This window comes from Gorilla gorilla, chromosome 17, assembly GCF_029281585.2.
Source record: "Gorilla gorilla gorilla isolate KB3781 chromosome 17, NHGRI_mGorGor1-v2.1_pri, whole genome shotgun sequence".
In the NCBI taxonomy this organism is placed as follows: Eukaryota; Metazoa; Chordata; class Mammalia; order Primates; family Hominidae; genus Gorilla; species Gorilla gorilla.
In genome coordinates, this window is record NC_073241.2 from 39,776,719 (window position 1) to 39,804,184 (window position 27,466).

Below are 27,466 nucleotides of genomic sequence, written 5' to 3' on the forward strand. Positions count from 1 at the left end.
ACTTTTCAGTTCTCTTAGGTTAGAAGATCTGGTCTGCAAGATGCCTTAGAGCTGGCCTACCCTCCCCAGCAGCCTCATCTGAGGCTGTCTGCCCTGGTTTACTGCATCCCAGCCACAGGGCTCTCAGCCAGCCGGTCCTCCAATCTAGCCAGCCTCTTGCTCACTCTGCATCTAGCCTGGCCTCTGGTTCTTTAAATACAAAGCTCTTCCCACAGTCTTTGCACAGCCAACAATGTCTCAGCTCAAGGGTCCCCTTCTTTGGTAGGCTTTCTGAACTCCGCCCTGATTTTAAAATGGGGCCCCCTGGTATTCTCTTTTAGCACCTGTTGCTGCCCCCACCCCTCCACTTTCATAGTACTTCTTGTGTATTTACTTATAAAACCCTTGAAGACAGGGACCAGGTCTGTTTTGTTCACTGCTATATAAACAAAACTTAAAATACTGTTTGGCATATGGTAGGCACTCAATAAATATTTGTTGAATAAAATGATAAATATTTTAAAAGTATGTAACATGAAGGTTGTTTATACAAATTGTTTATCGTGGTTATTTGGAGAGACCTCATTTTTATGAAATAAAATTCTGGGTCTTCATCATCTTATACAATTTCTTTTTTTCTCTTCTCCATATTCATCTGATCCCTCCCCAAGGAACCTGAAGGCTGCTATCCATATCCCGGGAACAGCGCACAGGGAGAAGTGATCAGATCCCAGAGTTAGTCTTGTTAATTCTCAGCAATTTAATGGGTAGAAAAAAAAAATCGCAGATCTACCTCTAGGCTATTTTTAAAAGCTCTAATGGAAGATAAGCCAGAGCTCAAACTGGGATAAATCTCAGCTTCATAGCATGGAAAAGAATCCAAGAACTGCACCCTGGCTAGTAGAGGTAGCTTTTAACTTACTCTTAGAACCCTGAAGCCATATATTAAATTACCAGAATATGGCTAGAATATTTAGACCATCCGGAGCTTGCAAGTCATGTTTCAGGGCTGGTGAAACACAGCCTCTTAATTTCACTTGCTAATGGTTTCTTTTGATACACAAGTGGTCCCATAGAGTTCAGTAAACAAGGATCTATTCACTCACACTGTGTGGTTAACAGGAGTACAATATAATCTCTGCTTTAGCATAAGATTTCTACAGTACTTAGCTCTTTTTCTTAACCAACCATAATTTCAAAGAGTGGTTTGGTTCTTCATTAGAACTTAGACAACACCTAAATCATTGTAAATGATATAAAGTCTCTGCATCTGAGAACCCATAAGAAGGGTCTTCCATAGTGGTGTGCTCTCTGGCCTCTCCCAGACCCCACCTGTTCTCTTACCCTGTGGAGACCCAGTGGCCCTCGATTGTAGGTGGCATCTGCACTGTGATCCTTGCACCATTGTGGAGATGTTTGAGCATGTGATGGCACTGTGACTCCTTAAAAGCCCTCCAGGCACTTTTCTCTAAGGACCTAGGATGAGACCTGCTGTCTGGATGAAGGAGGGCAGAACCCTCTCCCAGCCCTGAAAAATAAAAGTGGAAAGTTAGCCAAAAGAAGTAGCAGCAGACATGAATCAGGCCAAACAACCACCTCTGCAGCAGACAGTGGCTGAAGGTGGGAAATGATTGTTTATTCTACAAGGTGTCATCACAGTGCGCGCTCTCGTGTACGATGCACATTCCAAAGTGGCAAGTGTCATTGTAGATCAATTCCCTGGTGAGAAAACTGAGGTCCTTGGAGATCACCAACATAACTTGCTTGAGGTCACTTAGCTAGTTCCTGGCAAAGCCAGAGATCAAATCCATGCATCTATGAAGCAACAATGAAGGCTGTGCATCTGAGGAGTGTTTGTGCAGGGCGGCCACGGGAATGTGACTGGCACTGTAGCAGAGAGAAATGAACATGTTCTGGAGTCACCAAAGTGGAGGAGGTGGGGAGAGGTGAAAGAGGTGTCATCAATAAGGGTGAATTTACACAATGACAGATTTAGGTGAGGAAAGGAAAGAACAAGGAGACCAGCCTCAATGAAACTGCAGCCTGGGCAGTGATGGAAGAAGGCCCAGGGGACTAGGAAGATTCCCAGCTGGGATGTGCTTGCTGGCTTGGTTCCATCTGCTTACACCAAGCCATGCATCTTCTGATTCTCTGTCTTCAAGTGGACGCCCTCTACAGGGCTGCTCACCACGTGGTGTGAGCCTTGCACCCTCCTACCATAGGGACGTGGTGTGACATTCCCCCCCCCCAGTTATCTTCCAAGTCCAGCCCCTCACCCTCACAAGGCCAGAAACAACCTAAACATACAATACAGGGCTTTAAATTAAGAATAATGGCAAGAAGATTACATATGTTTATTTCCCAGGGGTAAAGACATACTAGCAGTAAACTTATCTTCAGAACGAGTCATGCAGGTTGGCCACAATCTACCCATGCAAAACTACCAGCAGCCTAATGTTCAGAATAAAGCAATTAAAACTGGTGGAATTATTATCTGAAAGCCACGGTCTCCTCTGATATTCACTCCTGAAGTGATTAACAAATCAACAGGCATTTATGGCGGACCTACTACGTATTTAGCCCTGTGTTAGCAGAAAAGACACTAGTTAGACAACTGTACAAACTTTTTTTAAATATACAAAATAAATAAAATGTACCTGTTTGAATGCTACTGGTGAGGAAGCAATTATATTTTTTAATCAACACACAAATAGCTTCATAGAGAAGGCACGGTTTCTGAGAGATGATTTGAAAATGAGAAGTTAGATTCAGAATATAGTCACTTACAGCAACATGATGAAAATCTACCTGGATAAACTGAGACCTGCAGGATGGTAACTTCAGATATCTGTTAAATATTCAGATATTTACCATCATGTGGACAAAACATTCAAAAGACTGAACTAGTTTTTGATGGAAAGTCTTGGTGTTGAGAAGACAGAATTTTCCGTATCTGAACTCCCAGATTTTCCCTCTAAGTAGAATTCTGGCTTTGAGATGGAAAGACAGCTTCTGATCGTTCTTACAGATTTTACATGCAATGAATGTCAGTGAGACAAATATACCTAACGGTATTACTCAACTAAATGAAAACTGGGAAAAGAGATTCTAGACAAGAGGACAGTGCCATGTTCAAATGAAAGGCAACCTCACTCAGCCCTGTTTAGCCAAGTCCCCTGATTCTTGCCTGAGCTAGAATGGGGCAAACTCTAAACATGAGAACTCTGCCTAGTGTTGTTATTATTCATGGTCATGGTTATTAAGCCAGGGCTTCCTTTCCTGAGGCCTCGAGTTCCATCGAGGCAAGGCATCTCCACTAGAGTGGTACTCCTGGGCATTCCCTCCCCATCCCTCATTCTGCCCTCCCCTGGTGAAGCCACATGAGTTATGGAAGCGGAAGCAAGCATGCTTGATTCAGTCATTTTTCTCTTTTCAAAACCAGCCTATTTACAAAGCACATGCATTTTGATCAGCTCCCCCAGGGGGTGAGGACCATGCCCCTTTAGTTGTTCAGCTGTGGCACTGGGCCAGATGGGAAGTCTGAAACATTCGGGGGGAACCATGAGCACTCCTATCATGGGCACCCATCTACACTGTGTCTTTTGATTAAGTATTTATCACTACACTAACGTTTTAATCCCCAAGTGCCTCACCCTCGTGTTGAACGCTCCCTTAGTTCCGAACCAGAGTAGGGGAGAGGGGACTGCTTACTGGACCTCTGCCAGCCTCAACAGTTGTAGTTATCTTGGTAACTGTCAACATTTCCTCAGTGTCCCTGCTAGGCAGTCAAGGAATGAAACCAGTATAACTTGCTGTCTGGTGGGTCAACAGTATGATCGATTTTGATGTGGCTAACTTAAAATAGATTTTAGCTAAAGTTACAAGGTATTGGGAGTTGGGGAAGATTCTGCTATAAATATGCTACTAAGCATTCAGTAAAGAAGCCATCATCTCACTATCAACCAAGCTGTCTTCTAAAACTTGATTTGTAACCCTCCACACCCTGCAAGTATTTTCCCATGAAGATAATAAAAGCCAGGAGTGTAGTGGATGTGGATTAACATCTCTATAGCTCAGCTGCTCGAGTCTGAAACTAGATCTGCCACTTGAAGGACTGCATTGAATCCAAGACATCAAGGAGTGTTGAGATGTATCATTATTTATCAGTGACGAAACACGCACGTTTACACAATGATATGATGCCTTAACAACAGTCATGAGATACCCGTGAATCACTTGCAGCAGCCTCCGATGGCACTGACATTTCTGTATCTAGTCAAAGACATCTGGCAATTTCTCTTGCATTTGGTGGCACTGCTGCACGTGTGACAGATAATCTGTTTGCTCTGCACGTATCTCAGTAACAAAACAAAAACAACGCCTTATATTTTTTGGGCATTCTCCTTTCCAAGTAGTTGATTGATGCTGTGTGAAAAAATACGGAGTTGCAGTTATTCTTCCAGCAATAAATATTTGCTTCACTAATGTCAAATTAACACTCCACTGCTCTATTAGAAGATCTGTCTGATTTTCACTGTGGTTTTTCTTTTCAGTGCTGAGAGTGTAATTTATGAGTGAGGGAGGAAAAAAACCAAGCATGCTGACTCAGATGTGTACTCTCTTGATGTTCAAAACCAGCCTATTTGCAATGAATCTCCAGATGAGTCCCAAGGATGGACATAAAGGTGATGTGGGGACAGTATGAGCATCTGTGTTCTGGTTCACACAGGCAAAGGGAATGTCACCCCTCATGGCTACTGCCTGGAGGCCAACGGAGACTGGGGCCCCCACTGATTGTGAGATGCACACCGCCTGCAGAGATCTTTAAGTACGAAAAAGATGGGTATCTTGCAGTCAATAAAACACAGTATTAGCACAGTGACCTTAAACAAATCACTTAACTCTCCAAGCCTCTGTCTACTCATCAGTGATGAAGGGATAAAAACATCACCCACTTCTTAAGGTTGGTTTCAGTTTAGCACCCTGCCTTTCATTCCATGTTGGTTGGTATTATTTCAAACAATGATAAGGCTCTTCGACCACCCTCAAAAAGTCCCCTCTAACTAACAGAACAGTTAAAATCATGGTAAAGTCACATGGAGGAGCCAGGCTCACTCTGAGCTCTGAGGAGGACAAAGTATAAGGACATAGGGCCTCCAGGCAAAGTTAAATGATGACCCTCAATGTAGAAGAGAGTGAGGCCCAAAGTGCCAAGCTCTGCAGTTGCTGCTAAGTTCTACTCAGTTTAACAAATACCTATCAAGGAGGATGGGCACAGTGGCTCATGCCTGTAATCCCAACACTCTGGGAGGCTGAGGTGGAAGGACGGCTTGATGCTAGGAGTTTGAGACCAGCATGGGCAACGTAACAAGACCCCATCTCTACAAGAAAATAAAAATAGCCAGGCACAGTGGCACATGCTTGTAGTCCCAGCTACTCAGGAGGCTGAGGCGGGAGGATCACATGAGCCCAGAAGTTCAAGGCTGCAGTGAGCTATGATCGCACCACTGCACTCCAGCCTGGGTGACAGAGTGAGACCCTGTCTCTAAAATAAACAAATAAAACACTATAAACCTTTATTTGCTATACTTTAGGAGCCAGAAACATAAAGACTAACAAAGATGTTTTGTGTGTGTGTGTGTGTGTTTTTTTTTTTACTTTGAAGCTTTTAAGGTCTCACTGGCCTGGATGTCAAAGAACAAGGGTCAAAATGATGAAGGAGATTCTGGGAAGGAAGTTAGGGAGTTCAAAGGCAAAGAGAGAGGGAGTGGTGGTTAGCATTTGTATGGGTCATTCATAAGACTAGAGTCACACGGGAAAGGAGGCCTACGGTTACGTTTTTAACCAGTGATGGAAGAAATACAATCTAAGAAAGCAGGAAAAAAAAGATATTAAATAGCCCAGGGTTTCTAAAGATCAATATCCATTTTGCTATTGCTCACATTTGACAATGAGCACAGCTCAGGAACCCAGCGAGGCTGGCAGTGCAGCCAGGGCACCCATGTGAGTGGCCAGATGGAGAACCCCAAGGCTGGCACAGCTCCCCAAGGACACAGTGATTTCAGGCTCACACTCTAGGGTGATATTCTATTTCTAAGATGGAAAAATGGGGTTGGTATTTATTCCATTTTTATCTTTTACCTTCAAAGTACCCAACATCTTCATTACTCTTAAGGAGCAAAATTAATTTCACTCTTAAGGAGCAAAATTAAATGGGTCAAGTGAAAGAAGTTGCAGTAAGGCAGGAGAAACTGACTCTTAGGGCTTCAGTTCACCACTGCAAGTGGTATCCAGTATTTACTTGGCTCATCTGATGTGGCAAATGTGGATGACTTTCCTGTGAGTACTACTTCTGTTAAATGGCTGGGAATTAAAAAGTCATTTGAAGCACCAGTTTCAGCTGCAGCAGAGGCCAAGCATAAAAGTTAGACCGGTAAACCCCAAAGCTTCCTTCTCAAGAATCAGTCATGGTGTGCCCTCCAAGGACACTCGTCTTAGATTTCTGGTCAACTAAGGAGCTCCTGTGTTTGTTGCATCGCCTGAAGTAAGTCAATTCCAAATTCGGGACTAGAACTAGCGAATCATTCATTCATCCAATCAGTAAGGCTCTGAAGGGCCAGGCACTGTTCTGGACATAGCATCTACAAACATTTTGCCCCAGGGAGTCTCGGTTGGGCAAGAAACTGTAGGGTTGTAGAGGACTCTAGACAGAGGGGGCAGGGTCTGAATTCTTCCTTGACTGCTCATGGAGAGGCATCTCTGTCTTGAATATGGAACAGAAGTGGTCTAGGTGGAGTGTGCTTGAGCATACTCAAGCATAGGGGGGCAGGAGTGAGAGATTCGCATAGGAGGCTCTAAGAGAAGGGGGCACGGGGTGACCTAGGACAAGGGGCAGAGGGAGGCAGGGCCACAGTTGAGAGCACCACACATCTGTTAACGCAGAGTGGGGACTTCACTGGAAAGGTGAAGGGGGGGGGGCCACCAAAAGATTTTCTGCAATGTCATGGTATGGTAAGAATTTTATTTTGGAAAAATCACTTTTCTGGTTTTTTGGAGGGACATGGGGGACAGATTGAAAGCAGGAAGATCAATGATAAGGCTACTGCAATGGTTCAGTCTTGTATGATTTATTGACTGGATAAATGAGAAAGATAAAAGAAGGGAACAGCTCCCAACAAACTACAGTAAATCTTCTTTGTAGTGTTGGAGAGGCATTGACCATCTCTTGCATCTTGTGGGGGAAAGAATTACCAAAAAGTTATATTAAAAAAGGAAGGAAGGAGGGAAGGAAGGAAGGATGGAAGGGAGGGTCACAGGAAGGAAGGAAGGAGGAGGGAGGGAGGGAGGAAAGGAGGGAGGGAGCAAGGGGGAAAGGAAGGAAGGAAGACAGGAAGGAAGGAAGACAAGAAGGAAGGAAGCAAGTAATTTAGCAGTACATCTGCATCTGAAAAGGAACTTTTGTAAAATATATATACAGCCTCCTTTAATACATTTTAAATTGCATAAATCAATCATCCCAGTGTTTAGCAATGCAAAGTTCAAGGACCGCACTAATAATAACCGTTCCTGTGTGAGTACACCTATTATTTATAATAATAAATGTGCTTATTATATATAATGCTAAGTTCTTAAGCCCCTCCACTTAATTGGATGACTTGTGTAATTGGAAGTGTTGGTTAATCACAATATTTGGTTGTTGAAACTTCTGCCATTGTATGTCAAATGCAGTTTGACCTTATGATCTTTCTTTGATGATTCAGGTTCTTAAAAGTGCCTTAAGGCACTACCGTGCCTGTAGAATGGGGCTGTGGATAGAAAGGTATTGGAATGAACACGTAACAACGCTGTGTAGACTATGGAGTTTTTTCCTCTTATTTTACAGATAAAACAAGAGTTAGAAACCATATACTATATGTGACAGTACACACACAAATAATGTCAACATTTTGATTAGTTGAAGATTCTAGATGTTAATTAAGGGGACTAGGGAATGGAGTTCCCATTCACTAAGATTTTGTTGCAAGTGAATCTGCAAAAAAGAGTTATCTGAAAGGATTAAACAAATATTAAGAAAATGGCTGTGAGTTTTTGGTCTTCAAAGTGGTTTTGGGTAAGTCATCTAATATATGCCTTTCTTTTTCCTCTATAAACTAAACATAATGATCATGATGATAATGACTAATGTTTGCATTACACTCGACAATTCACTTTATGTATATATCATCTCATTTGATCAAATGCTAGCTACTATACAGGTACAGAGGCACTCTTGATTGAGAATGTGTAAAGTCAGTCCATGGTACTGTCTGAACTTGAAGCTCTCCAGGGACTGTTCCCAGTCCAGAGGAATTCTGAATAAGGTTATCCAAATGATTCCACCATAAAATGGTCTCAAACATTGGGGGTCCAATGGTCTGGGCCCTGATAAAATTATTATGGCAAAGGGAGTAGTTTCTTCCAAATGAATGTCAGAGAATAAAGTAGATTCTGGAAGGAATGGTTCATCTGTTAGAAACAAATTAAGCCCTGTGTGCTTTAGGACATAATTTTATAGACAACCATATCCAGAGCACTAAATGAGATCCTGGAGCTCTGGAGGGCTCGGTGGTATGTAAGTGTGTGCACCTGCATGTGTGCACTAGTGATTTACTCCCAAGGAATACATTACCCCATGATAGTAATCCTAAATGACTGCACAATGATTGTAACTACAATCATAATCACAATAGTCTACCAGAGAGTGAAAATTCCCAAAGATATCACATTTTAAAAATAGAGTTACCTAAATGAAAGGAAGCACAGGGTTGACCATTGACATATAGGTTTATGCCCTAAATAAAAGGCCTGTGTGTCAGGTTAACTGTTCACATCCCCTGAATTCACCAGATCATGCACATAGAAAGCAGTCCTTGGCATAGTTTCCAAAGGGAACACACACAGTACTTCTGCTAGAGCCATCCACAGCAGATCTCATTCCTAAACCCATGGTGCGCTAAGGAAGCATGCCAGTGTACCCGGAAACCAAACAGAGCCTTTGTAGACAGTGAGAGAAGAAAAAGGGTGGGGTGCCTGCTGGACTTTTGCAAGTCAATATTCATTCATTCAACAAATGGTTGAGTGCCTTCTATGTGCTCAGGTATCTCTTAGGCTTGAATCATTGCGACATATACAGGAAAAAGTGAAATAGGACAGTATACTCCATGTACAAGTCCTTGATTTTTCAATAAAGTTTTTTTTGCTTGTTCTTTTTTTTTTTTTTTTTTTTTTTTTTGAGACAGAGTCTTGCTCTGTCACCCAGGCTGGAGTGCAGTGGCACGATCTCGGCTCACTGCAACCTCCGCCTCCTGGGTTCAAGCGATTTTCCTGCCTCACCCTCCCGAGAAGCTGGAATTACAGGCATGCGCCACCACACCCAGGTGATTTTTTTGCATTTATTTTTTAGTAGAGACGGGGTTTCGCCGTGTTGGCCAGGCTGGTCTCCAACTCCTGACCTCAGGTGATCTGCCCACCTTGGCCTCCCAAAGGAGGCCCTTGGCCTGGGATTACAGGTGTGAACCACCGTGCCCGTCCTCAACAAAATTTTAACAATCTGAATTATCTAGATGAATATATTCCATGGTTTTTCACCTGCCTATCTATATTGACTGAGAAATCAAAAGTTCTGATCTATTTTACACATAATAAAATGTAAAATTATTTGGGAAGGAAACAATAATTTTCAAGCACACTTGAGGCTAAACTAATCTTTGATCAGGTTAATCTCTATACATGTACTCTAAGGCTTAAGGGAAAAAACCTGAACTTGAAAAAGACTAAGTATAATGTCAAAATATCAACCATTATGGAGAGCTTAAAATGATTCTTTTCTGTTCATTTTGCAAGTTTCTGTACTTTATATAATGCGCCCTGTATACTTTAATAATCAGACTGAGAAAAGTGTTCTCAAGTTAGAATTGTTGTGATACATAAAATGTGACTGATGAGATTAAATGCAAGTAATTACTTAGCCATGAAATTGCCTGCCCAATTAAATAAGCAGTCATTACTGTAAATGTGTGCTTTGAAGTGGGTGCTGGTAGATAAACTCCAGCACAGGTTTCCATTTTTTTGAAATAAAAGCATGTATGTATTACAGACTGTACTGAATTTTACCACCATTGTGGTACTTCTGCTTATCAAGTTCTTGTTTTTATTACCATTTTTTTTTTTGCAGTAAGCTTGCTGCTTTTGCCCATCTTAAAATCTTCATATCTAAAAGTCGTCTCTCTTTATGAGAAATATAATAAGGTCAAGTTTTCAAATTCCTGGCTCCATTTGACTTTAGTTGAAAACAAGTTACTTTTCTGTGCCACTTTATAGTGCCATAGTCCTCAGGGTGGACACTGAGGCTGAACCAGAGGTTGCAAAGTTTGCATGTTGGATCTGCAGCTGACTAGCCACATCCACCCTCTTCAGCACAGTTGTGGTCTGTGTGTGTGTGTGTGTGTGCACGCTTGTGGGATTCCCAGCAGGGAAAATAGTGCAATCAACTGCAGTGTGCCATCCACTCAGCTCTGGGGCTCTACAATCAGTATTTCTTCCCTTCTCTCACCTAGATATTCTTCAAGAATCCTCAAGGAAGGGAGAATGCTACCTTTCGGCCAGTGGACCTGGCAAGTGGTGGCACTTGGCACATAGTAGGCCCTCATAGATGAATTTTCTGAATAAATGGTTAGCTGAATGAATGAAACCGGAAAACCCTTGCAGAACAGAATATCCTTAATAATTTTAGGGTGATACCATATCCTTTCTCCAACCTTGAGATGTACATACCTATCACATGACTTTCCAGAATAATTTTATTCCCAAACTGGAGAGGACTAAGCAATGGCCTATGTACACAAAACCAACCCATTAAGAACTCATACGTCCAGGATGGTAGCGGATTTTTTCCTGGTTTTCCCTGCGATCACTTCAACTCCAGGGGAAGAGTCTACTGAAGACATGCCTTGCTGTGTATCTTTCAACCGATGTAGACAATCACTAACACATCATCTTCTATTTCTGGTCTGAAATGTTTTATGCCTCCCTTTGATTGATTATATTGTCATCAGTCTGTCCCTAAATAGTAGTATGTAATTACACAGACATATCACCCACCTATATTTAGTTCTTTTCTCATTTAAGGGGAAAAAGAATGAACTCAGCTAGTATAAAAGAATGAAATTGGCTTGTCAATCTCTTTAACAGAGGATATTTAACATCTGTCTAAGACCCTTGCCCCTGTTGGGTACAGATGAGTCATGCTTCTTTTCAAGACTTCATTTTCTTTTTATGACTAAGAGGAGGGAAAAAAGTGCAGGAAAGAATGTTTTCTTGGTCACAAAAACCGTCCTTAGTAAAATAGTTTTTCAAAGATTTCTATTTTACCCTGTATAAACGTTTCCTCACATTATGTCGGTTAAACTCTCATTTGGTAATCTGCAAAGTTTTTAAAAGTCTTGACAGAATAAGCTTTAATGAAAGGAGAGAGCTGAAAAAGCCTTCACCTCTCAGAAAAGTCAACGAATTCTACAAAAGTAAACAGGGTGTGGGAATAGAACATCTCTCCCAACATCAGCTCCAAAACTCAAAATCAAATGTTTCCATTAGCAAAGAGAATCAGGCACTCCACTGCGACATTACAGCCACACTTATTCTGGATACCTCATGCTAATCTGTGTTTTGGAGCTGAATGATTTCTAGAATTTGACATCTGAAACTTTTGTGGCTTTTATCTAAGCAAAGAAAACAGTGATAATGGACATCTTCCAGCTGCATACCTTCATGACATTAAATAGGCTTTATTTGGATTAAGTACTGCAATTGTTTTCAGAATTTGAAGAGGAGGAAAGTAAAACTGACATGTATACTTTTATGCCATCAAATTTTGAACTTGGGTCTCGCACCACATTTGCAGTCTTAAATAAACAACAGGCTCAAGTCTTGCCAGAGCCTCATTTACTCACTGACAGGATTTAGGGGTGATTTATAAGTTGCAATGAATTGAAATAGAAGTAGCCACAAAACCGAACAAAGACTGGATGCCAAACATAATGGTTATCTACTGCATCCTCACACAGGATGCACTTCTTGCACTTCTTAACCTGACTTGGTGGTGTAACAAATAAATCTCTAAATGATGTGTGAAACTAAATTTATTAAAGTTTATCACAGGAACAGCCAACACCATAGAACAAATGCTTTTATCTACTAAGTTGACCCATAAATAGACAAATGGTATCCTATGGTTAGCAAAATAAAATGCCTATTTATCAGGAAAAAAAATCACTAATTCATTAGAAGATTTCAAGAATTGCCTTCAGATTTATAACTTCTATTTAAATATATGATCACACTCCATCTGTTACTACAGAATTCTTAAATGCCTGCAAAGCGCCTATCAGTTGAGTACGACATATTCAGCAAACCATTCCCTTGGTTAGGTTGAGTAATACCCATTTGCTGTTAAAACTACTTCAATCAAGTAGATGTCATGGAGGAAAGGGGAAAGGAAGAATATCCCAATCTTTTCTGGTGCTTTACATTATCCTTGCTAATTATGGCAAACCTTTCTTAAATCCTGAGGATTTATAACTTGAACAATGATTTCCTCTGTTTATTTTCTGCACTAGAGTCTGATACTCTCTGCTGGATCTAAGTAGACCTTTGAGCAACATTAGTGTTAATAATTGTGCCACTGCAGATTCATTCTGAAATTGGATAACTTTTTATAGGTTTATCCATGTAACCCAACTCAACTTTGCAAACCTCCCTTTTTATCTTATCTTCATATATACATATGCACATATGTGTACACGCACATGCATACACACATACCAGCACGCACACGGTCTGTCTCCACTGTGCTCCCATTTATAGCTCAGACTGCCCTTCCCAGTTATTTCCTTGCTCCCCAATCCCCCTCCCAACACTATGGGGTCTGGGGAGCTCTCCTCCCTCAGATCCCTGGAGTTATGGAAGATTCCAGACTCAAATTCTCAAACTCAGGAGATTTGGAGCTCCTGTCTTCATTGAGGATATACTTGGGCTCTTGTTACCTGTCAGCCATTACTACCCCAGCTTGAACTGCTAAATAGGAAGTATAATTACAACCCCTACCTCTCAAAAGAGGGAGAGCATGTTCAGAGTTACCTTGTGTACAAGGTTGCATCTCTGAGGATCACTTTTGTAGTTTAAAAGGCAATGATTTTACCCCCAAAAATGCTGTTCATGCCAACTTTTTAAGTAATTTTTTAAATTTTAAAATCATTTGACCATACTATCTTTTTTCTTCACAGATATTACAAGAATTTTTTTAAGGGGGACAATGTTTCCTGTTTCATCTCTCTCTTTTTTTCTTGTGTGTGTGGCAGCTGCTGTTTGATCTGTTCATTGGCTCTGATTTGTTTCATGTTTCAGCCAAAGATTAAAACTGCTCTGTAATTCTAAGCAGATGGGCCTAGGAGTCCAACCCTATAATTATACCTTCTCTCTTTTTGCCCTCGAACTGCAAGCCTTCCATCCCGACTGTTAAAATTCTGGGATCACTGGGGCTCTGAGTACACCTTGGCAACTGGACAGGTCTGGCCCAGCCAGACAAGTTCACAAAGCCTGTGGAGCTATGCGAGCCATCCACCTGGGGCAGGACTACAAAGAAAACAGCATCCCGGTGGCTTGTGGGTTAACAATTCTTCCCTTTCCTTGATCCTCCGGAGGGAAGGTCCTCAGCCTGACTTTCAGTCCTGGCTACCATGCATTCTGAAGCCGGAGCCCGCTACAGGTTTGGGGTGGCTGTGGTGGGTGTTGAGGAAGGAGAGCCGTGAAGTCATGCTGTTGAAACGTCAGGTGTCTGACCATTAGGGACAGTTTGCTCAGGACATCCACATCAACACGACGTGATCTGCCACGGCCTGTCAGGATTATGAACCCGACGCGCCATAAAACCTGCCTTGTCCACCCCAAAGAAATTCTGTCTTGGTGTTTTCAGTGCAATTTCTGGAACCCGTTGAAAGGGCTGATGTTCTCTAGCTAAAGGTTTACTAGAACCCCTGGGGAAAAGTGGCACTGGAAGCCCAGGAAATGGGACGTCAAGTTGGGGTGCACCGTGGGAGACTGGTAATAATGATTAAATCTTGGCTAATAGGGGTCCCCTGTTTCTTAAAATTACACCCAGAGAACGCAACAGTCCACTTGGGAGAAAACCCCACAACCTCGCCTCAATCGCGAGGCAAAGTGCAGGCAGACAACAAACACTAGTTTTCAGAAGGCAGACAGACGTGTCTTTCCCAAATGATCAGTTTCTCTTTCCACTCTCCTAAACGCTTGGAACACATCAAGAGCCTGCTGCATTCTGACATTTTGGAAAAAGGCTCGCAGAGCCGGCGATTTCATGGCAGTGTACAGTTGGAAAATCCAGCAGAGTGGACGAAAGTTTCCGTCGGACTGGATGCAACGGATTCTGGACATAAAAGGTATCTGCGTGGGAGAGCTTCCACCCTTCCAAAAAGAACAGTCCCGCAGCAAAGAGCTCCGGGCGCCTTGGGGGAGAGGGGTCCCAAGCCTAGGAAAGTGGGCAGAGCCCCCTCTCCTAGGGCTGAGACGGCAGGCGCGGGGCTCCCCTCGGACCCGCCCCGCCAAGGGGACAGTGTAGACCGTGCCGCGATCCAGACCCGACGCCTCCGCGGGCTCCGCGGCGCCCGGGCTGCCCCCGCCGGCTGGGAGCGCTCGAGTGGCCCTCGGGAACTCACCGTGAAGCAGGAGGGCCGGGAACAGGTATCTGAGCAGGAGGCGGCGCGGCCAGGACATTTCCAGTCCTGCTCTGGGCCCTCCCGCACGCCGCGCTCCGATTTGGTGCCCGGGCAACTGGGCGCGCGCTCTGCCCTCCGCCTCCGGCCGGGTGCGGCCGGGCCAGGCCGGGGCTTCAGGCGGCTGCCGCGCGCCCCATGCCCGGCGGGCTAGGCGCGGGGCTGCGGGGCGCGCGCTCTCTGGGCGCCGTCGGGCGGCTGTGGGCGCCCCGGCCCGGTCCGCGTCCCGGCCTCTCTGCCGCCCGCCCCGACTTCTCCGCGCCCGGCCGCGCGTCCCGCCCCGGCCGCCGCGTGCGCCGCTCTGAGCTGCAGTGGCCGCCACCGCCACCGCAGCTGCAGCGTCTCTTCATATTTCCAGCGCGCCGCCGGCGGGGCAGCCTGGCCGCGGCACGGAGGAGGGGCCCGGGAGGGGGCGGTCGGGGGAGGCGACGCCGAGCCACCGCCCCCGGGCAGCCGCCGCCGGGGGGGAGCGCGGAGACTTGAAAGGGCGCGTCGGGCCACGCCTCCCCTCCTCCCACTCCGGCCGCCCCTCCTCCCCCCGCTCCCCTCCCGCTTCCCTCCTTCCCCTCTCTCGCCTACCCCTCCTCTTCCAGCTTCCTACCCCTTCCATCCTCCCCTCCTCCTCTCCTCCCTCCAGGCCCCTCTGCCTCCCTCTGGCTCTGCGCACCCCTTTCTCTCCTCCCCGCCCCCCATTCCGGGCGCGCTTCCTCCTTGGAGGGGGTGGGAGCCTTTGGCCCCGCACCCCGCCCGCAAGGAAAGAGAATGCGCGGGTCACCCTCCGGCCTCCGCCCACGCCCCTGGGGAAAGGTGTTCAAAGGGGGTGCGGGCGGCGAGGCTGGAGGCCTCGCGTGGGATCCAAGCAAAGCGGCCTGCTGAGCCGGGGTGTGTGCCAGCGCGCAGCCATGGGAGAGAGGGGAGACCAAAGAGCGAGTCCTGGAGGGTTGCTGGGGGTGATGATGCCTCAGTGCTGGGCCCCCTCGTGGGTGCGGTGCAGGTCTTCACTACAAATCGCCTACCCCGGCCCAGTGCCTGGCTCCTCTGGGGAGCACGGAGAACCTTGTCATAGGCCCCAACCTGCGAAGGGCACGGTGTAGGAGGCAGGAGCCCGTTCACTTTTTCCTCCCCCTTCCACTAGGCAAATGACTTGTTGAAACAGGGGAGAAATCTCCGAGAAACGCTCCCTGTCAGTCTAAGAACGTGCACTTAGGCCCCTTCGCCGAGTCCTCTTCTCTCCCAGAGCAAATTGAATCACCACAATCAACGCTGATTTTATTTGTGTTCGCGGTCTTGTGGGGGAGGGGGGACTACATGGGCGTTTAAGACCCAGAGGCAGGAAGAGTTTCCCCTGGGGTCCTTCGTTCTCCAATGCGGGTACAAGGCAGTGGCCATCTGATTTACCTGGAAGGTCCCTCGTCTGCCAAGGGCCTGCTTGAGCCCTTCCCCTCTTCCAGCAGTTTTCCCCCTCCTAAGGTTAATGTCACCTCTTCTCCACACTAGGATAGAGAGCAGACAGGAGACCCAGTGGAGTCTGGAGAACATTTCTTGACGCAACTCTGTTAGTGTTTTTCATTAAAAAAAAAAAAGATTAAAATAAATGCCTGATTTCCCAAGAGAATTCTCTGCCCCTTTGAACAATGCAATAATTCAACTCCTTATGTGTCAGACTTTCAAAACTAGTTGGATCTTAGCAACGGTATAATAGTAAAATAGATGAGAATACATTTGACAGTTTCCACTTTTCTTTTTTTTTTTTAACCTGAGAAATCCATGGGTGTTTTGATGTGACAGTGCTGACGGTGTTTGATGTGTCTTAATTTTTATCACCATCATTATCATCTTTCCATCATTAATACAGAGGATCATAAAATGTACCAGCTGCTCAGCTCACACGGATGTTGTGAAGATTAATGTGCTACTGTTTGCAAATCTTGAAGATGAAAGAATACCTGTGTGGGCAAAAAGAAGATCATGAAAACGATGCCTATGAGCGCAGGCATTATTTTGTGTTAGTCTTGCTCTGCCACATCTTTCTGAGCCTGACTTTGTACCTGATCGTTCTCTCATCCCAGTTGCTAGGCTTGGGTAGCAGACTATGATTTGTAAGATTTGAATGTTTGCCAAGGGCCAATCAAATTTTCATTTTAGACCAAGAACTTGACTTCTTCACGAATGTTGGGCAGTTGGAAACGATGTAAACAGCATACTTCGTTGATTATGCAGAACAAAAGCCTTGTCACCAAGAACACATATGAAGTGGTGTTTAGTTTTTCAATGTCTTTTAGTCATTTGATGCCTTTTAGTCCATCAAAGAATATTTGAAACAAGCAAATGGCTAAGAGAGTGTTAGGGATGGTGCATTTTTGTATAAGCAAATTGGTTGACAGTAATGGAAAAATGTTTAGGTTATTCATCACATATTAGAAGAACAGTTAGGTCATGTATGTGCTTAATTTTTTGATTTTGTTATTAAAAAAAGGATAAAACCAACAGGTCAGCTGTAATTTGGTGTCATTTTGACAGTCAAGTTGCTTCAATTTTTGTTTTTCCAACTGGTTTTACTGGTGTGGTATAAACATAGCCAGAATGAAGTCAGCAGTTTCAAATTTGTTTTGCCAGTTTATTTTCCCCATGTAGTGTCATAGATTTGAATACTCGACCCTCAACATAACATCCTGCTAGAGTACTACTCCCTGAAAATGTCCCCGCAACGTCCAACAGTCGAGAAGATCTAGATTTGTCCGAGGATAAGTTCATTTTCTGCATTACTTTTTACTTCTGCTTTTTATGTACCTCCTTCTGGAGAAGAATAATGAAAGAAAAAGGAAGACATGTAAATTTGTTTTAGAGAGGTTATTTGTGGATATATGTTTAGAGTAATAGAACTGGGAAGAAAGCATTGCTAGGGAGGTAATGAAGTGGCTGTTAAATCCAGCACAGAATCGGGACCCCTGAAATAAGCACAGGGAATTCCCCAAACCACTTATGAGAACCCAAGCCTCAAGCAGGAACATGTGGAGCCCAGGTCCTGGTGATAATGGGAGTGTCTTTGGCAGGGACAGCTGGACAGGATCCCCTTAAGAGCATCAACAAGTGTGTTAGAATATCAGGAGCTGTTCATAAATAACCCTGGCCATGCTGATGGAGAAGAGGAAACTCAAAGGAGCTAAGTTCCCAGCCACACAACACATCACCTCTTGGAACGCCTGTGATTTGTTCAGTTACCAACTCACGAGGCCTGTCACGTGTCTACCAAGCGGTTTTTTTCCACAAACGCAGTTGCCCTATGAGCCTCTATAATCGCCTGTCTTTGAGTCAGAACCAGTCCTTTGCTTTTCCCTAGGAACGCTCAATCATGAGTAAATTTCCTGGGATGTAGAGCTTGGGTGATCGCCTTGGCTTGATTTTCTTAGGAGGGTGTCTTGATTTTTAGTGAGTACAGAGTAGTAGAACGCTCTATTTCATTGTTGTCCTGGGAGGCACAAGGACCAATGCCCCTTAAAACCTGGGCCACAGTTTGGTTTTCTAACGCAGTCATTGTGAAAATTGGTATAAAGTTGGGCCATCATGCAAGTCATTTAGTCATTTGGAATTTCTGAGATTCTAGGCCTTTTGGTTCTAAGAAGGGCCAGGGTATTTAAAACATGGATTCTAGAACACAGTCAACTATGAGTATGGTCAAAAGCATTTGACTACCCTCTGAGTCCTCAGAGCCTACAAAATGTCACCAGGAATAGACTTTTCTTGAAACTTGTCAGATATCAGTTCCAAGCTTGTGAGGTTACATTAAATTCCCACAGACTGGAAGCATCCAAAGGCCAGGAGTGGTTGAGTCATCACCATTCCCCTTTTAGCACCTAAGCCAGTATTTCCAGTCTTTTGCCCACAGCAGGACTTTGAGAAATGGTAGATATAAAATTTCAAAAATCCTACACAGCTCCCTCAGAGGCAAAGACAATGAAATTATCCTGAGGGGCCCTTAGAAGGGGGCATATTTTGGAGTTATATTTTTTAAACACGTTAACTAGAACAAGCTCTATTTTGAAAATAAAATGCAGTTTAGATATATCCCTGAGCAACACAACCTCTGAGGTTAAGAAATTAAATGTTACATTCCATTTTATACTCCTGGCGTTTATCAGAGAAAACAAATAAAATGTTTGTGAGCTTAGCAAACATTCATTCATGTTTTGACCAACTGGTGAGTATCAGATACATATGTACAACCACCTAAAATTAGGAACAGGTATGTATGAAGGGGATTTGGCTTAACTGTTCATTTACCCTCTGTCACGAGTCTGTTTGGGGGACTGATGAGAAGACTACGGACCTTCCCACTGGAAGAAAATATGAGATGACCTCAGGGACAGGAGATACTCAAGGACCTCAATAGCATTTTTGTCTGTACCTTCATGTGACTTAGAGACGACTCTTCCTTTTAGTGCTGATTGCCTTCTATGTCTAACTGCTTTATCTGCGCAACTAAATTATTTGGCCCTTTGAAGGCAGGAAGAAAATCGGGTATTATGTGTGTGTCTCCTCCCCCAGCCCCTTCACAAGTCCTTCCATAATGGGCATTTGTTGGACTCGTAAATGAGGCAGGATAAGATGAGAGCATCAAAAAAGAGTCTTTATGAGCCAACACCACCCTAAGCCACTTCGGCACCCAACTACAGAAACAGGAAGATACAAAAACTCTGGTATTCACTCCGAGCATACCCGAGGTTGTTATGGCACACATAGCAACACTCAAACAAATGCAACAAATAAGAGGCAGCCTGGCACAATTGCTAAGGAGCCAGATTCTCTGGGCACAATCTCTCAGCTCTATGACCCTGGGCAAGTTACTTAATCTGGCTGTGCCCCAGTTTCCCCATCTATAACATGGGGATAATAGCAGCATATAACTGCACATAGTTAAGTGTTACATAAGTGTACCCTAAATAATAATTCACTGACAATAATGAGTTTAGACTAGACCATACATTCTCACCAATAGCAAAATTGCCCCCAAGGGAGCAAAAATTGGTTCTTAGAGGGGGAGGTGAAAAAACTTAGATATTACAATGATTTATAGCCCTCCAAAAAGACAGTACTTAAACAGATGTAAAGTGTATCCATGGTACTTACAATCTAATGGGATGAGTAAAAAAAACATGTTTAAAAAGCTTCCTTCAGGGGCAATAATAAAAAGGAAGTTCGAGAAACATTGTACAAGATGAAAAATTATAAGATTAGTTGTATTACAATTAATCATGTATCAAACATTTTAATAACTTTGTTCCTTTAATTCACTATGTTTTGATTATATGAAACCAAATATGTTTTACTTCAACTGACCATCTGGGGTGGCAATCTACCATCTGATTACATCATTGTAACATTACATTCAGTGATGTTTATCTTTCATTGAGATAATTCAGCTATTAGTAGTCTCTCTTTGCAGATGGGAAAACTGAGGCCAAGGAGTGGTTTGCCTAAAAGTCACAACCTTAAAGGGGTAGAGTCACTGGGTTTTCTGGCTCTCAGTAAGGTGCTATTTGCAGCTCTAAGACTAGACAGAAAAAAAAAGTAGAAAGTAGAAAAATTGATTTAGATGTGTTTTGAGACATTCAAGCTAAAGGGGAAAGGTAGGAATGTTACATAGGCTATTTGGACATTTATTGAAGTTGGTATCTGGTACTACAGTTCATTATTTCATGCATAAAATATTCAAACGTTTTAGTGTTTAAAACAGATTATTGCACTCTGTAAGATAGGCAAGTGGACCAGCTAACTACTAAAATGCTGCCCACTGCCATGAATCTCTGAAATTTTCAGTATTAGGACTTGACTAGTCCTTTTAGAATGTACACATTTGTGTGTGTGTGTTTTGGATTCTGCATATTCAGGGAGAGGAGCCATATGAAATCACATTTCATCTAGCTGAAACTTAGGTCTCTAAAGCAGAGCTAAGTGAAAACAGAACAGTCCTCTGGGCCACCAAATTCAACATCACAAAGTTCACACGATGCCTAATCTCCGTAGTTGTATAACACTTTGAAATGCTCGAAAGATTTTTTCAAATACATGGTCTCCTTTGATCACCATGCCATTTTTTTTGAGGGTCAGAGGACAGCCAAGGCTGTTTAATGTGGAGACGCAGACTTGAAGTTCAGAGAGTTTTGAGATGCCTCTACAGGCGCTGAGAGTATGTACCTTCTGTTCTGCGAGAGCATACCAGGTGCTAACTTAGAATGTGTTTTATTTTCACATACAGAGGTTGGTGACTTTGATGCTTCTGTCCTTACAAAAAGAGAAAACTTCTATAAACAGACACAAACCCAAGGCTGGAGGATTGCTTGAGATCAGGAGTTCGAGACCATTGTGGGAAACACTGCAAGACCCTGCTTCTACAATTATTTTTTAATCAGCCAGGCATGGTGGCACATGCCTCTAGTCCCAGCAACTTGAGAGGCTGAGGTGGGAGGATGGCTTGAGCCCAGGAGGTCAAGGCTACAGTGAGCTACGACTGCACCACTGCACTCCAGCCTGGGCGACAGACAGAGATCTTGTCTCTAAAAAAAAAAAAAAAAAATGCCCCAGAGTCAAAAATAAATTAACCCTATAAACCTAAGAAAACCTTACATGCTTGTATAGTTTATTGTCTTACACTGTGTCTCTAAATTTTTCATAGGCTTTAGCCCAGTGCCTAAATTAGTAACTCTTCATAGATTCTTGATTGATTAGATGAAACCAAATGTTTTACTCCAGCAGACCCATTCGAGGTAAATGAACAGCAGCAAATATGGTGGCAAATCACACTGGAGAAGAGACTAGCATCATAATGTGCACCACGTTAAGTTCAGCTTGGTCTGGGAATGGCTTAGCCTTACTTGTGTAAAGCATGAACTATCTGCTGCTTCTACTCCCAATCCCTGTATTCTTGGAGAGCCTCTAAGTCTGCGTACTCAGCACACGTTGCTCTGCAGTGGCAAGGAAAATTTCTTGAAGCAGGGTCAAGGACACCAACCAAACTCTGGAGAATTTATAGAACAAAAGATCAACATGGCTATGAGCTCATCCAGAATGAGCTACAGGACAGCAGGTTTAGGCAGGAGTCTCTGGGCATAAGAGGTCAATCAGTTGGCTGATCTTATGTCAGTGGGGATGGCCATACAGCGGTGGGCACAAAACATCTCCCCCTGTGAGATAGCTGGATGAGCACAGTCTCCATCAGATGTGGTGTCCACAGGGTGCCCCAGAGATGCAGCAGGTGGTAAACTGTAAAGCTGTACTGCTGGCATTTAGACCAGACCTTTGTGCTTTTCTCTTGGAACTCGAGGGTTGAGCAACTCCAAAATCATCAGCAGAAGTAGATGCAAGCAGCACTTAGGTGGAACTCTTCATCTTGCGGAGGTGATGTCCACCTGTGATGGGTGGAAGAGAGCCTTGAGTCTCAGCGGAGGGTTTAGGGCTACGAGGAAACCGAGACCCCTTGAAGTCAGACCTTCTCCTGAGTATGAACTCTTATTTAGATTCCAGGTCTCCTCATCTCATTTTAGGGCCTCTTCCACCTCCACTTCCACTTCCTGTGCTTCAAGGTCATATTTTATCTCTCATAATGGTTAAAAACTTGGAAAGCAAGGGCCTTATGAAACATTATGTGTATTCAATTAATTGTATGTCAGATTCCTATTAAATGTGTATACCACATCACAAATTCCTTTCTTTATTGCATCACTTCCACCTTTGCTGCTTCTAAAGATATGTTAGGCTTTCCTGTTCTGGTATCCAAGTATTTTCTACTTCACCACAAGCCCCTGGTTTCTAACCATTATACAGTCTTTTAACACAGTAAACTAAGCAATGTCAGTCTTACCTGCGGTACTTGTGGGTGTTGTTTTGTGTTGTGTTGGCCTTGCTCGTCGTAGCTGTTTCCTTTGTGCCCCTCTGTGGGATGGCCTTTGTGCTTCCATGAGGGTGAGCTATGGGGAAAACATTCCAGAAGAATCTATTCTTGTTGCAGAGCAGGCCTGGATTGTCTGGGAGAGTGATAGACAAGCAGAGACATCAGAGGCCACATTCCCGTGTGCAATCTGCCATACTTTGTAGGTCCTCAAACTGTCTTTCCTGTATTTTAATGCAGAATAAAGTACAGAAAACGTTCTTTGCCACTGCATAGCTGGATGTGCGGAGTATGCTAAGACTAGTGGCCCTCCAAGAATACAGGGAGGGGACGATAAGGGCAGCAGTTGTTCATGCTTTACGGAAAAGAGACGAAGTCATTCCCACCCCAAGCTGAAATTAACTTGGTGCACATTGTCACCAATTCCATGGAAGCCACTGTGGCAGACAGACCTCATGAAAGCAAACACTCTTCAAGGTGGGTCGTCTTGTTATAAAGCCATCTGAAGACGGCTGACCCAGCCTATTGTACTGAATTCAATAGCTTGGGTTTTAAATCTTGACCAATCACCTGCACAAAACTTTGCTTTAAAGACCCTCCCCTACCCCCTCCCACACATTCACCTCCCACTGTGCCAGAAAGAAACCCCTGCCATGGAACCCAAGCATTCATTCATGCAGGTCTGACCCCTGGGTTGTAGAAGATGCTGGAATGGAAGAACTATAAAGTGCTTCCAGTCAGGAGTTACTACAACTACCACCAGAGGACTCATCCACCTATCTGTTGTCCAGCTCCAAGACCTAAATCCTCATCTTGGATAATAAGTGATGCTGACGAATATGCTCTATTCTATCTGCTGCTGGCCAGGTTAGCTCCAAGAGATACGTGGCTGGTTAAGCACGGCTGTGGCCAGAGACTTCTAGAGAAGCAAAAACTGAAATCATCTATTACCAAAATAATTTGAAAACAAAATTATCTCTCTCCAACCAGCCAGAGAATAGGTAGATCTGAGAATAAAGAAGAATAAGGAAAAGAAATGTTGCAGCGCAATCCTTGAAGAATACTGTATACAGAGAGCCAAGCAGTAAAGAGAGAAGCATGTCAGACCTTTTTTTGTTCCACAAAGCTTTACTGAGAACCAAATCTTATTCTTCCTCTTACACATGTATATTTTTGAAAATTAAGATCTCTACAGTGACAAGTCTAGTCACACATGTGTGGGAACTACTGCCAGCAGATACACTCTTCATTTGAAAGCCAGTGGTTTTCCAGAATTTCCCAAGAGAATCTACTGAGTTATCTCTAAGGTCTTGCCAAACACTGGTGATAAGAGTTGAAAGAATCATAATATATTTTCACTTTTTCCACAAGAAGGGAGGCAGCATCACCTGTGGTTAAGAGTACAGGCTTTGGGGTTTGTCGGAACAGGATGAAAATTCTGATTCTATCACTTGCCACCTGTGACTCCTTGTGCAAGCCAGTGGTCCTAAGAGCGATGTGAGTTGCTGCTTAGAGTCGATGGTGGGTTAGGGAAGCGGATGATGGAAAGTACTTAATGCACTGCATGATTCCTGAATGTGCTTCATCCATGGTCAAGTGGGGTGGCCCAAGGGGCTGCAGCTCAGACTGCCTCTGTTTAAGTCCTCCCACATTCTATGCCACCTATTATGACTATTGCTTGGAACATGGACATGTGCTTTCCATGTCTACTTTGAGTCACTCATACATTCAATGAATATTTACTTAGCATCCACTGTATTTCAGACACCATGTACTTAAGTGCACCACTACTTTCATTAGGAAGGAACAGAAGGCTTCCAGACTAGACGAAAGACTCTCAGTGAGAAATGCTTCCCAGCTTCTCTCACTGCCAGGTCCCCTGCGCTGTGCTCTGCTTTGCAGGGCTCAACATTCATCTCTTTGGGCTTCTTTTTTCTGCCCTCATGCTCCCAAAAGATACCAGAGTATTCTTATGTCCTCTGTCTTTCTTTCTTAACAGAATAAGAATTGATCTTATAAACGCATTCATGCTAAAATATAAATAATTTGTAAGTCCAAAAGCATTAGCCTTTATCTGGATTTTTGCATTTAAACTGCAAGTGAAGCCCTGAGCCAGAAGAGACCTGGAAAGGTGGAATTCCATGGCACTCACGATGTGTCACTGTCACCTTTACCACCGGTGAACCACTGACCTGTGTTTCAGAGACCGCCCTCCCCCTCTTGGGGTGTGAGTTTGGAGGGAGTGGTGGAGACTTGGCTTTGCTGTGTTTATCTTGAGCCCTGGGCCAGCCAGATTTCTCTTTCATTTACATTATAGCTGTGGTCATTTTATTTATTGATTTTAGCCAGGGGTGGGGAATTTGGTAACGTCACTGAGTGTTGTCTTTTGGTTCTGTTCTAACTTGTAAATGTTATCTAGTTCTATTCTGTTTTCCACTTCATGTAATATAGATCCAGGATCTCAATTATCTGAGCCATTAATCAGGTTGCAAAACCTTTCTCTTTCCCACGTGAAAGCAAAAAGGAAGAGTGGGACTTGTCTACAGATCGCCACCACACCTGTTAGTTGGATTTTTAGGATTGTCTGCTTCTCACATACAGTTCCCTCCCTCACTCTCCCTTTCTTTCCCCTTCCTTTCCCCTTCCTTTCCCTCCCTTCTCCTCACTCTCCCCTGGGAGAGAGGAGATATAAGGTATTACTGAGAAAGACTTCACGTGCAGGGCAGTAACCAAAGACTACCAACTTTTTATTTTACACTTTGCCTTGATCACTCTCTTCCATTTCCTAGTGGTGATTTCTCCATCACTAGCAAGCTGGGGATCTGTGATTTCTAGTGCTTGTCCCTGCTGGCCTGTGGCCCCACTCCTGAGGTCCTTTCCAATAGATGAGCAGTTGATGCATTCCACACCTGGCAAGAGCTGGCATTGAATATGGTGATGATCCTCCGTATTGTCCAAGAACACTGTGAGATGGAAAAGGCTGAGGATACCTGCAAGTAGCAGGCTGTGTCAGGATGGATTTTGCAGGCTCTAGATGGATCTCAAGATGTGTCAAGGGCCCCAAAATTGGCGACAGTGGCCTGGGGCTGGGTGGAGTGAGTGATGGCTGGCCCAAGACCCAAACAAATTACTCTGGTATTTCACTATTATCTAAGGAAAAGTAAGCAGTCTATCTTTACGTTTGGGACCTTGATCTCATAAATGTCTGCCATAACAAGCTTATTTATAGCTCATTATAAAAATTAGTGTACCTGGCTTAAATAAATAAGTGGTACAGACCTTGACAGACACCGGAGGATTGCCAGAGGTTTGCCAATCTTGTAGATGAAAGCAAAGACACGTTCTTACCAGACTTCCCATGCAATTTTTTGCACTTTCTATTCCATTTAGATACAAAACTCTTTGAAGTTAAAATAAATAGAAACAAAAAGACAAAAACAAACAAAAAACCTAAAAACATTTCTCTGGACTGCAGTAAGCCTCATGACTCTTTAAAAGACATGGGAAATGCAAAGAGAAGTTTCTTTTAGTCCTACTGAGAGGTGTACTGTCCATGTTTATTTGAAATTTCCCTTTTGTTTATTTTCTTCTTTCGAAGTAGAACAACTTTTTCTAGCACTATGAAGATGTGGTGTCTTCGACCCATTAAGTTAATTTCATTTCCAGTGGAGATACAAGGTCTTACGAAGTTTTTACAAAACTTCTGTTACAAAAGCAGAAATGGGATGGTTTAGCTCTCATTTTCTTTTTGGGGTGCAATTTAATTTAAAGTTCATAAAATATGCATAATGACTAAAATACAGCCTGAATTTACACACACAAAAAAATGGTATTAAAGGACATTGTATATTATTACCCAAATGAAGCCATCTTTAGGCAGCTGTTAAACAATCAAGCTTTGTGTGTGTGTGCACGTGTGTGTGGTGCCCACTTCATACATTTACAAAATACACATGGTAATATGAATAAACTGAATAAGTTAGAGAAAAACAAAGCAGAATTGGACAAAGTTAATACTGCCAGCCAGTTTACAATCTTCTTTGAGCATTTTAACATGAACATTCATACAAAAAAGGACAATATTAAAACCATAAAGTCCAGAACCCACTCCTTTTACATAAAGTGGAGACGTGTCACTAGATTAGACAACATGGCTTTGTAACACTAAAACAAACCATCTGTTCAAAAAGACCCATGCCCAGGGAGGCATTATTGGGCCTTGTATCTGCATTGAATGAGCATTCAGAGCACTGATTTTCTATTGTCCCAACTCCATGATGGCCTCGCCCAGCCTCAACACAGATGACAAAAGAGATTTTTAACGATGTAGCACCACGGTAGTTAGCACCCACAGGGCCAAGGCAGAGAGGCAGCTGATCAGAGGCACAGGGAGGATTCTGATAGTGTTTCATGGTCTGGCAACGTAAAACCACTAGACTGTGTTATCAGTGATAGGGTGTTTGTCCTCTAAGGCAGGACGTTGCAGCAGGCTCCCAGGAGAGAGTGCCACAGACTGCCTAATGGTGGAAGAGCACTTTCTATTCTGTTCCTTAAGGCTAAGTACTCAACAGTTTTTTAGGCAAACGTCTTTTCAGTCGCATTGAAGGTCACAGCTGCATTTGACATGACTTGAATTGGCTGTTTGAGGTATGTCTCAAACTTGTGCTATTGGCAGCAGAGATCTGAATGTCTAGGTTGAAACCTGTTCCCCATTTTAAAATCAGTTCATGCTGGATCAAAGGTGAGACCCCATCAGGGTTAGCAACGAGTTGCTGAT

General features: G+C 43.6%; 1 protein-coding gene across 1 annotated transcript in view; it reads right to left on the minus strand.

The window, feature by feature from the left end:
- APCDD1 (APC down-regulated 1) overlaps positions 1–15,177 on the minus strand; it is a 33,934-nt gene extending 18,757 nt beyond the window's left edge. The window contains exons 1-2 of the mRNA XM_019014257.4: positions 14,748–15,177; positions 1,324–1,507 (exon numbers count right to left, since the gene is read on the minus strand). Of these exons, the coding sequence (XP_018869802.1) occupies positions 1,324–1,507; positions 14,748–14,805 (242 nt within the window). The 5' untranslated portion in view covers positions 14,806–15,177. The remainder of the gene's footprint in view (positions 1–1,323; positions 1,508–14,747) is intronic.
- Positions 15,178–27,466: the final 12,289 nt, after the last annotated feature.